Source organism: Indicator indicator, chromosome 31 (genome assembly GCF_027791375.1).
Source record: "Indicator indicator isolate 239-I01 chromosome 31, UM_Iind_1.1, whole genome shotgun sequence".
Classification (NCBI taxonomy): domain Eukaryota; kingdom Metazoa; phylum Chordata; class Aves; order Piciformes; family Indicatoridae; genus Indicator; species Indicator indicator.
Window position 1 is genome coordinate 1,831,357 of NC_072040.1, and position 12,306 is coordinate 1,843,662.

The 12,306-nt window shown below is 40.7% G+C and overlaps 1 protein-coding gene across 1 annotated transcript in view; it reads right to left on the minus strand.

Moving 5' to 3' along the window:
• Positions 1–6,818: 6,818 nt before the first annotated feature.
• TOX (thymocyte selection associated high mobility group box) overlaps positions 6,819–12,306 on the minus strand; it is a 196,328-nt gene continuing 190,840 nt past the window's right edge. Inside the window, exons 8-9 of the mRNA XM_054394740.1 lie at positions 7,700–7,851; positions 6,819–6,855 (exon numbers count right to left, since the gene is read on the minus strand). Of these exons, the coding sequence (XP_054250715.1) occupies positions 6,819–6,855; positions 7,700–7,851 (189 nt within the window). The remainder of the gene's footprint in view (positions 6,856–7,699; positions 7,852–12,306) is intronic.

The window sequence follows — 12,306 nt, forward strand, 5'->3', positions numbered from 1 at the left end:
GGCTCCTCTGGTCCTGCCTGCTGTGTGCGCTGGGTACCCTCCGCCCGCATCCTGGCTGCTCAGCTGGCTGCCGGTCTAAAGGCTGCTGGATTACAACTGTTCTCTGCAAACAAAATTCACATCTGTTCTGACAACTTATTTCAGCCTGATGCAACTTGAAAAGGTCGAGATTAATCCCAGAAAAATCAGACTTCTATTGGAAAGGCCAAATCAACTTTAATTGTAACACATGGCTATTTGTATTGGCGTTTAGCTGCAGCCATTTATCCTTCTTTCCAGTGGTATTATTTGTTTCTGAGCTCGCTGCTAAAGCCTGCAATTCCAGCTGAAATGGTTGAAGTAAAGTAACAAAAATAACAGCTGACATCTTTCCTTTTGCAGGTTTCCCCTGACCTCAGGTATTTTGTCTGCCTGGCTTTTATGATTTTTGTTTATCAGAGGTCTGGGGGGGGGGAATAAAATCACAGAAGAAGCCGTTGGCTCAGTTTATAGAGATTAATGGTGTCTGCTGGACTTTCACACCCCCTCCTTGCCTGCTGGTTTTATCCATCACAGCCTGGGGGGATGAACCACTCGCTCTGGAGTTCTGCCTCCTGCCAACCTTCCATGGCAGGGGCTAAAGGGTTTTAACCCCCTTGCATTAGGACAGTTGCAAGCTATGGTCTTCTGCGTGGAGATGACTCACAGCAGCACCCTCCCCTCGGCGTGGCACGGGGAACAGGTTGGTGTTGCACCTCTCTATCCACCCAGCTGTTATCAGCTCAGCCATCGAGCCATCAACTGACATTTGAGCTCTCAGATCCCCTGACAAGTGACAGGACGAGAGAGACTCATTTGGCAACACTTTGCTCTTGCTGTTTGGCCTGGAGAAAGATACTACGAGTGGTAAGATTGTTTAGCAACAGCTGGCAAGCACCCGGGTGTGAGCCTGATTTTCAGACATGACAGGCACTTACAGGAATGTTGCCAGATACAGCTGTTTAAAAGCCTTAATAAACAGCAAGTCAATACTAATCTTTGCCAAATTAATCTTTTCCTTGACAGCCCATCAGAGCAATTATGCTCTGACTCGTTGTAAACACACAATTGTCAGTGGGTAAGGATCTTCTCTGCAGCAGACTGTGGAGTTCTGCACACAGCTTGTTTTCCGAATAGGAAGGTTTTCCTTTTCTTTTTTCCCTTTTTTTTTTTTTTTAATTTTTTTTCCTGTTCCCTCTTCTATTTTATTTTCTGGCCAATTAGATGTTTGCCAGCTCGGTATTAGCCTGAACAAAATTTCTTTATAAAGTGTCTATCACAGCAAGCCCTTAATAGAATGTGAAATGATGACAGTGGCAGGATCCATGCAGATGCACATTTGCTAGTGGGTTCCTCTAATTAGGCAGTAACTGTGACAGACTCTGAAATGTTACAAGTCATTGTTCTCACTTGTCCTCTTGTTGGTGGAATAAGAACTCCATTTGAGTGGTGATTTAATGTGCTGCTGGCTCATAATAAAATACATGACTTTGCAAAGGAGAGCAAACGCTGCCTCTGAGACCTGACATGCAGCACTTTGTGTTCTCTGAGGTGCTCAGCACCTCCTGCAGCACTCTACCCACTACATAATATTTTATTTAAATGCAAAAGGGCTTGAAGACCCCAGATAAATAATGAACAGGGCAATGGCTGCATATCTGCCTATCTTTAGATCATCTATCTTTGGACCTATGTCTATATCTATACATTGATCTGCATCTCTGTATCTCTATCATCTCTATCCCTATCCATATTTCTATATCTATAATCATAGAATCACAGAATTGTCAGGATTGGAAGGGCCCTCAAGGATCATGCAGTTCCAACCCCCCTGCCATGGGCAGGGACACCTCACACTACAGCAGGTTGCTCAGAGCCAAATCCAGCCTGGCCTTAAAAACCTCCAGGGATGAGGCTTCCACCACCTCCCTGGGCAATCTGTTCCAGTGTCTCACCACCCTCACGGGGCAGAATTTTTTCCTAACATCCAATCTGAATCTGCCCGTTTCTATTTTTGCTCCATTCCTCCTAGTCCTATCCCTACCTGACATCCTATACCTGTAGCATCTATATCCTATAATCTATTCATCTGTATCTAGATCCTATATCTAATCTATAATCTCTTATCATCTCTCTCTATACCATCTATATCTGTTTTTCTATCTCCCTATCAATGTGAGTTCTAGGGAGTAACTCCTGTGTAGGTTACATACAGCTCTTTATCTACTTCTCACAGTGAGTGTAAAATAAGGATTTATTTACCTACTCCGTTTCCCCAGAGCACAGCAGGAGATCTCTGTGGATCTGCCATGTTTACAGCGTAAGAAATAAGCAGATAGAGTCTTTTAGGGAGTACTCCAAGTTGAGATGAAGTCTCAGGGGGTTGAGCAAGGTGGTAAGAGCATGTTTTACCTTCCAGTAATGAGCTTTTCATTGTTGGCTTTCCTCTTTATGAAGGAGCTTCGCAAGGAATATTGGGCAGAGACACCACTGGAATGAGGAACTGATGTTTGGTGAGGGAGAGAACACTTTACCTTTCCTTGTGCATGGCTGGGGCCCTGCATGAATGCATTACTTACTGTGTGTCAATGACGTGGGGGTGGAAGTCCTACAGCAGGTCCCTGTGAAGAGCTTCCTTGTGTCACAGGCAGCAGCTGGATGGGATTTCTGCTCCCACTTCTGGGAGTTTGGTGATGGAGAGACTGGGACTTGTGTCACCAGAACAGGGCACCCTGAGAGCAGCAGGAAATTTGAAGAGCCATTCCTTCTCAAAACCTCTGCTTACCATGGTGCAAGCAAATGGGATATACACCTTGCAGAGCACAGATGTTTCTACTCTTGCATCTTGCCTACCACTTTTTAAAAATAATAATGAAAAACTATTAATTTCAATCAATGGAAGACATAATTTCCCTTGGTTTCCCTCATTTTGACAGATGTCTTTATCACACTCACTTGCTGTTGCTGTGCTGCTTCCGTGTGCAGTTTGCTTTGTCCCTGTGTGCTTTCTCATTAGCATTGTTATGACAGATGGTGAATTACAACCAGTGACTTGGGTATGTCACAGAATCCTCCAAGATCATCAAGTCCAACCCATCACCCAACACTAACTAATCAACTAGACCATGGCACTAAGTGCCTCATCCAGGCTTTTCTTAAACACCTCCAGGGACGCCGACCCCACCACCTCCCTGGGCAGCCCATTCCAATGGCCAATCTCTCTTCCTGTGAAGAACTTCTTTCTTAGATCATTATATGGTGCCTAAGCCACCTAAGGATGGGGCACATCTTCATGAACACTGGAGGAGTTTCACCTGCTTAGAAAAGGCTCCAAACCTTCTAGGCTCCAACTTGTACCTGTCAACAAAGAGCTGGAAACAAATAGCAGATTATCCTTGGAGGGCAACCATAGCTTTTACCCAAAGCCAGGTATGAAGAACTGACCTTTGTGAACTGAAGTTGGACCTTTCCTTTGGAACAAAGTGGCTTCAGCAAAATCCTGCTGCTCTTCCAGCAGGGCTGTCCCATCCAAATGGAGCCCAGACACAGAACCACACTTAAAGCACTGCATTTGTCTCTGAGCAATCTGATCTAGTGAGAGGTGTCCCTGCCCATGGCAGGGGAGATGGAACTAGATGAATCCCTGAGGTCCCTTCCAACCCTAACAATTTCATGATTTCATGATGCTGGCCAATAAACACACCACAGTTTTCCCTTCTTAAAGACTGATAGAGACACCAGAGGTTCATACAGAATAAGTATTTTATTCATGATGTATTTTTTTATTATTATTATTATTATTTACATTAAAGTTTTCTTGTATTTTGAACTCTGCTTGGATACTGAAATTAACAACTTTATGTGACTGCACACCTGCCCCCAAAAGAAATGAAGATAACACAGCTCTTTTCTGTGAAAGGAAAACTGCCTGTCAAAACCAAAGCTGATTTCTCTCATCCCCAGTAATTATCTTCTCACTTTAGAATTAATATGAGTGGAAAATGTAGTTTACTATAATATAATAAATAGAAGACATTGGGTAATTAGTAGTGCTGGTACATTTCTAAAGTACTAAACAAACAATAAACTGTGAATTTAATCACGAGTTCTCATCCAGTTTCAAGACAGGAAAATTAGAGCTCTCAGCTACCGTCATTTGAGTAATCACATCTGATCTGCATTATTTATTAGTTATTACATGCCAAGTGATTCTGCTTGTACACTGCCTGAAACCCTTCCAGAGCAAGCATGCCTTTGTTTCTGTTGTGTTTTATAAAATAAAAATCAATGGCAATGCAGAATGTGCATTTTTATCTGGCTTGCTTGCTTTGTTTCACACAGAAAACACAAATCAGTGGCAGCTCTCTATTAACTGGGCAGGCAGCTGCGGTGAAAGCCTCCAAAAGAGATTTTCAGAGCTATCCCTGTCCCAAGATATTGACAAAAATGCCCTTTTTTTTTTTTTTTAGAGGAATTTTTCCCCTTTTTTAATCCCTTTCCATGTGGCTGTTGAACTTACTTTTTAATTTAGGATATGTTTCAGATACACTCCTTGAAATTCTAGGACTTTGTGCATGTGCAATAAATTGGCTGAAGCATATTTGGTGATAATTCTGTGGGGCAATATTTTAATTCTACTGGTAAAATTTTTAATTCCACTGGTAAAATTTTTAATTCCACCGGCAAAATTTTTAATTCCACTGGCAACATTTTTAATTCCACTGGCAACATTTTTAATTCCACTAGTAATGCTTTGAATTCTCTTGGTAAACTTTTAATTCCAATGGCAACACTTGTAATTCCACTGGTAAAAGTTTTAATCCCCCTGGTAATATTTTAATTCCCCTAGTAATATTTTTGAATTCTGTTGCTACAATTTTAATTCCACTGGTAATATTTTAATTCCTCTGGTAAAATTTTGATTCCTCTGGTAAATTCCTTAATTCCCCCTGATAAAATTTTGAATTCCCCTGGTGAAATTTTGAATTCCTCTGGTGAAATTTTGAATTCCACTGCTAAAAATTTGAATTCCACTAGAAAAATTTTAATTGCCCTGGCAAAATTTTTAATTGCAGTGGTAAAATTTTAATTCCCCTGGTAACATTTTTAATTCTGTTGGTAAAATTTTAATTCCACTGGCAAAATTGTTAATTCCTTTTGACTAATTAACCCAGACTCCTGAAGCTTCAAGAAGCAGCACTACGCACCTTTATCCAGCTAGCCCTGTTGGTTCAAGTCTTAGTTTTCAGGCAACTTCCTCCTACAATGCTTTAAAAAGGGAATTACTTAAAATGCCTTTTTTTTTTTCCTCCCTCCCCTCCTTTTACCACCAAAAAATACAGAAATAAGTATTGGTTACCTTCATTTTCTGCCAGTAAAGCAGGTTTGGTGTTACATAAGTCACTGTAAAAACGAAATAAAGTATTCACATCAAGTTGTGAACAATTTGTGCCAGCAAAAGTTAAAGCATCAAAAGAAACCTCTTTAAAATGCTAACAAATTTTACTTACAAACACCTATATTTATTATTTCATAAATAGGCGCAACAGATTCCATTAAAAAAGGGAAAAAAAAAAGAAAACCAAAACAAAACCTAACCCCCTCCAAAAAAAAAAAAAAAAAGATTAAATACAGACACAGTATGAAGAAACAATAATACATAGCCATATGTCAAGGTTATAATTTAGCTGACTCCAATCTGTTTCTGCATCTAATAAAATATCAGGTAAGCATTTGGCAGGTTTGTACATAAAGAGACTGAGAGGACATTTACTAACCAGCACACATAAAGTGATTTCTCTTTTAAAAAAAACAAAGCTTTTTCTTGTCTTTCTTTCCTTCTGTTTTTTTTTTTTTTTTTAGGCAGTACAAAATTAATGTGTTTGCTCTTTATCAACATTAGGGGTTATTTATTTTCCCCCACCCCCTACACACACACACACTTTTCTGTGTTTATTTCAGGAGACAAAGCCAAATATTTTTAATTAATATAATTTGGGCATAGTTTGCTTTTTATTTCTCCCAATACTCCCTCCCCCACCCCCTTCCAAATACTTTGAAAATATAGAACTATTAGTTGTTTAAAAATGAAGTAAAAATATGAATGCTTGCCAATTTAACCCTTCTTGTGAAACCAATCAACTGGAATGAGCCAGTTTCAATTACAATTAGCTACAAACCCCAAACCAAACCAAACAAACAACAAAAAAAATAAACAACCAACCCAAGAAAACCCCCCCAAAAACATTCACATTTTATACTCTAGGAGAGTGTAACATAGATGCTATTTACAAACTTGCTATGACTGCTACATCAAGCCATTTAAAAAGTCTTTAGTAGTTTCATATAAACACCCATTATGAAAAACCAATGGAAAAATCCAGGACTTTTCTCCGAGACATCTAGAGTTGCTAAGGCAGTTACTAGCGCAGCACTTCACAGCAAAACCCAACATAAAATCTGAATGGTCCAAGTTTCCTTCAGGGCAGAAGAAAAGCAATGTCCGTTACAAGATCTCAGGGTAAGGGGTGTGGGGAAGGAGAAAGAAAGAGAAAACATTAAAAAAAAAATTAGAAAAATTAAAAATTGGATTTGGGGTGGAAGAAAGGAAAAGAAAGAAGCAAGACTATTTTTTAATTTTTTTCCCCCCAGAGTGGGTGACCCACAAGCTCAAATAGTCCTAAGTGCTTAGCAACTTGTATTTCCTAATAAAATGCAGAACTGCCTCGACTGCATAAAGCAATCCATGATGAAAAGACTTCCCTGCATTCCTCAGTGGAAAGGAGAGGTGTTTCAGATTTTCAGGTAAGGTAGAGTGCTTTGTCCCTCTGCATGCCCCTGTTCAAAGAGGAATAAAAAAGAACAAATGTTGAGGTTTCTTTTCAAATGTGTCTAATTTTTAGTGCTATTCTTCCCCCCAAATCCCCATGACCCTACTGCACGTCATTAATTCCAAGCTTACCACTGAGGTACCACATCACCATGGTAATAACAAGAAAATCCCCAGGACCACAGTGGCATGCAGCAACCTGGAGCACATAGACTTTGTCTTAGAGAGCTTCCATCCCTTGGGAAATCTCATCATAGGGAGAAGGTGTAGGAAACTAAGTTCAAGAGTGCTAGCTCCTACTTGAGAGGCAAATGGCATGAACTATTTTCTCCAAATGCTCTGCTGCTGAGGAGAGCTTGCTGCCAGGGAAGACAGATACTTAGGGTTATAAAAGCTCCCATCAGTGAGATGCAAGGGTGGGGCATGGGCTACCAGGTATGTGGAAGGGAATGGCACAAATATCACATGGCTGTAACCACAAACAAAACACCAGACCTGTAGGAGCTCCAGGCCCCTACCACAAGCTTGGTAGCCCCTTCAAACCCTCGACTCCTCTGCAGCATGGTTTTTGTGGAGCCGTGTTACTGTCCCAGGAGCTGACTGGAAACATCTAAGGTTCTGAACAGGAGGTATCTTCTGAGTTCTAAATGACAGTGCCCTGTGAACAATGTCTAGCAAGTGCACATATTGAAAACTTGCTCTCCCACATCTGCTGAATAAATACAGGGCCACCACAGATGCGCTTCTGAAATACTGCAGGGAAAGAGGCAACAAAACTGCTCCCCAGTTCTCCATCAGACACTTGTGTCATGAATGTTGCTCAACACAAGGTGGCATTCACTGGCTGCTTACCCATTACTGCAGTAATCATTATTCCAGTCCACAGTCTGTGCTGGAGGATTTCTGCACCCTGAACGAACATACTCCATTGCTTGGGTAACAACTTGTGCAGCTGTTGATGTTGGGTTGATGATATTCTGATAATCAGGCTGAAGAGTAAATCCCTAGAGGAGACAGCAAATACATTACAATGTATGGAGAGCAAGCAACAGGTTGGGTGCATTAAAATCAGACGAGTGGTGTGCTGGAAAATGGTGGAACACTTCTTTTTTTCCTTTTTTTTTTTCTTTTTCCAGGTGTGTGCTGGGTTATCAAACTTGAAATAGGAAAAAATATTTCAATGCTTTCTAAGTCTGAAAGTCTTTCTTTGCTTTGAGAAATGAAACGCTGCCAAATCCTTGCTGGCTATTACACAGTCACAGGATGGAACTGAAAGGGACAGAGAAGAAACAATTCAAAACTGAGAGAACAACTCAATCAGCACTGGGGCCAAAAGGTCTGTTTGCTCCTTTGGGCTTCCATTTAGATTAAATGTAAGGACACACACAAGTTGTTAATTCCCAGAATATGCAACAGAATCTTTTTGAAGGATGCAGGCAGCAGGTGGCTGACTGTTTTATTAGACTACACCTATTCACATATTGTTCTCAACCCCCTTTTTCTTCATTCAGTCACAAAGGGACCATCTGCTGCTTCTTTTATTTGTACTTTTCTCTCAACTAAACAGAAATTCAACCAAAGCTTTTTAATAGTTGTGGGACTAATGTAGTGAAAGTAGCACAGAATAACTTGCTTTTTGAAACCAAGGAGACGAGGGGGAAGAAAAAAAGAAGTTGAAGTTACAAAGAGACATCTAACCTGCTCCCTGAAATATCTGCTGGATGAAAAGTCATAATAATTTGTAGCTCTTTTGATGTAAGGGGATGTTTCAAATGTTGTGTTTCAAAACCAGGAGAACAACTGAAATGTCAGGGCTGGTGTATCTGGTTCTGCAAATGCACATCTTCCTGTAAAGCTAGAACTACAGTGGGGAAAAGTATGGGAATGGTGTAGGAAAACAATCAGTGGCTGCTGGAAAACCCAGAGCAAATTCCTGCCAGGGGCAAGGGTATACAATTCCCTCCCAAAGTGTAGCTGCTCTGTCAGAAACTGAACTTGAACCCAGACATCTAGTTTGCAAACCCTCTCCTTCTGGCCCAAGATAGAATTAAGAGCTCAGCACTTTTAGTTTTAAAATCCACTGCTTCATGATCACTTTCTTTTGCAGGCAGACTTCCTTAGGACAGGGATGTTGCAGAGAGCTGATTTTCTCTGCAGGTTTAAGAAGTCAGCCATGCTTCCTTTAATCAAGAGAGGTTTTGCATTGCCCCCTGCATCAGCAGAAAGGAGCTTCCTTCAAATACAACACTCCACTTGCTTCTTCACATCTCTTCCTTGGTGCATTATACTCTGGCTCTTGTCCTGCTGGTGCCTCCTCTGTTCCCTGTCACCTCCCTCCACTTTCCTGACCATGCTTGATAAGGCCAATTTTGGAAACCTAGATTCAATCTGAAGGACTGATGGTGAGGTTTAAGATGTAAACAATAACTCAGCTTTTTCATCAGCAGAGAAACCTCTGGAAATACAGATCTGAGCAGAGGATGGAGACAGTCTTGTACTGTAGTAAATATTTGTGTATTATTTATGCAAGCCCTTAACAAACAATGGTGAAACAAAAAGGGCTCAGAAAATGAGTGCTCTGAGGTCTAATTAAACAATGCTGAATGTTTTTGCATCGTAATGCTCAAGAGAAAAATCACCAACTGTTTTACAACCTGCCTGGAATTTTAAATTTCATTTTCTTGTTCCAGATTGAAATAAAAATAGGGAACTTGATAAAGATTAATTCGATGTCAGGAGGGACATTTGCTCTTTAATTAGATTTCTGTAGCCCTAGCAGTTTCGTTGTGCCACTGTAGCAAGTCCTAAAAAGCCTGCAGCAGCACTGAACAGTGATCCTCATCTCCACACTTTACTGGGAACTAATTTCATTTCCTGCCTGTCTGGAGAGGTATTTTCAACAGGCATCAATGTTTTTGTCTTCACAACTGATTTATTCATCAATCTCAATGTGATATTTTAAACCTTTAAATTACATCCAAATCCTAAAGCATCTGTTTATTACACAAGGAAATTGAAAATCTGTCTGTGTGATATCATACAAAGATTTTTCCTTAAGGTTATAAAGGAAGTTGACAGATATTAATGATTTTTCTTTTTTTTTTCTCTTGACCTCATTCGAAGACAAAGCTTAACATAAAAAAGAGAGGGAGAAATCTGGACAAATACAGCAGGTCCCTGAGTTTACTGTATAGAAAATATACCAGGAAAAAAAAAAAAGAGGCTATTATTTTTGGCAGGCTATGCAATCATTTTGCTATATGCATTTATTTTCTAAAGGAAAAGAAACACCTAAAAGCAGACTAAAGGAGTTATTATTTAAAAATAAAATAAAATGTGACATGCATTCATCTTCTGCTTCTGCTTTGGATGTTGGGAAGAAATTCTTCCCCATGAGGGTGCTGAGACACTGGAACAGGTTGCTCAGGAGGTAGAAGCCTCATCTCTGGAGGTTTTTAAGGCCAGGCTGGATGTGGGTCTGGGCAACCTGATCCAGTGTGAGGTGTCCCTGCCCATGGCAGTGGGGTTGGAACTGGATGATCCTTGAGGTCCCTTCCAACCCTGACATTCTGTAGCTTTTGGGGAGTCCTAGAGGAGACCATCCTTCTGCATCTGGCAGCCCCTCTTGGTTTGGCAGCTGCACACATGCAGGCAAGGACTGCTGGAAGAGGAGGAGGACATGATGTTCTCCAAGGAGCTGATGAAGATCATCAGCTTATTGTCTTGGCAGAACTTTCTCCTCTGGTCAGCGCTTCTTATCAGTCCCTCCTTAAAGTTAGGCACAGAATTTCGTAGATTTCATGCACAGTGGTTTTGGAGTGCTGTGTTCCTGCCTGCCAGGACTGAAATTTGGATCTTGATGTGACTTTTCTCAGGGCTGGCAGTCCTTCAGACGTACTACAAAATGATCTTTAATAAGAAGCTACCCTCTCTCTCCTGGAGAAAATGAATGATCAAATCTAGAGTCACAGTGCTACAGCAGGGGATCAGTAGAGAGCAGGGACTCCCTAATACCACTGAGCATCACAATAGTGAGCCACAAATTATTTCAAAGCTGAAAGCTGCTTGCTTGCTGTCACAAACCTTGGTTTTCATGTGTGGTAAATGAACATTTATTTAATTGCCTTGAGTCCCTGCCCACTGTTTTGTCTCTCACTGCGCTGAACCTTCAGGTTCAATCAGGACTAAGGCTCTCCTGACAGACCCTGCTGGCCCACTGGCCTAGAACTTCTTTTAGCTAATTCTAGCTGCCCAGGCTTGGGGTAATATCTCAGTTTGTTTGAGACTTGAGCAGGAGCTTTCCCAGAACACTCAAACCAGGGTAATGAGTTTCTAACCAACAGGAAAGCTTTCAGGAGCACACACCAGTAGAAGAGTCCACATTGGTGTGGTCACAGGTCTGCTGAGTCTGTTTACGCTGGTTGTGAAAAATAAACTAGACTAACAAAAATTTGTAAAAACACTTTTCAAATTTTGCTTCCTGTCTGATTACTCAGAAAAACTCTTGTGATTAAGCTCGAAGTCTCTGAAAAAGGTCAGATGATCTGAGCACACTTTGGTTTACCTTCTGAACAACTAAATTTATCAGTCCAGGTTGCTTTCAACTCTCTATTTTTTTGGCATGCCTCAGAAAATTTCTTTCCCTGTTAAATTGTTCTCTCAGCTAGAAGTTATGTTTTGTTTTCAGGTATTTCCATCTCTAAAGACCAGTCTTGAGATGAAATGTTTCTGGCTTGGAAACCAAACGTAAATGCCTTGTTAGCAATGGTGATTTCATAGAGATAATCAGAACATGCAGCAAGTTCATGACTATGGATTATCAACCAGAACTGACAAGTTTGCTGTGTATAAATTTTGTGGATTCTTGCAACTCCATCAGAAAAAAAAAAAATCATTCTAATGCCTCTTAGCAATGCAAGATCTTATTATTGATACTCAGATCTCATCCAATCCGAAAGGAGATTTTCTCTTATGAAATCAGCAGAGTTTATCTTCTCTAACCCTCCAAAAGTCACAATGCTGTTGTTGTCCTGCATTCATTCAGCACTCCTAGAACTGCACTGAGAATCAACTAAGTAAAACTAACCCATAGTTTTAAACTAAAAGAGGGAGGTTTAGACAATAGAGAACAAAGAATTTTTTTACACTGAGGGTGGTGAAACACTGGCTGAGGGTGCCAAGAGAGGTGGTAGAATCCCCATCCCTGGTCAGGTTGTCTGGGGCTCTGAGCAACCTGATCTAGTCATCCCTATTGACTGCAGGGCAGTTGGCCCAGATGACCTCTAAAGGTCCCTTCCAGTGCAAACCATTCTGTGATTCTATCATTCTCTGAAAATATTGACAAGGAAAAAAACAAAAGCCACCCTATAGGGATAGTGGGGACAGACACTTATTTCCAGTTAAAAAAAAAGGACTGTCTAGCCAAAGGAAGTTATGACTGCAGCATAAACTAACATCCT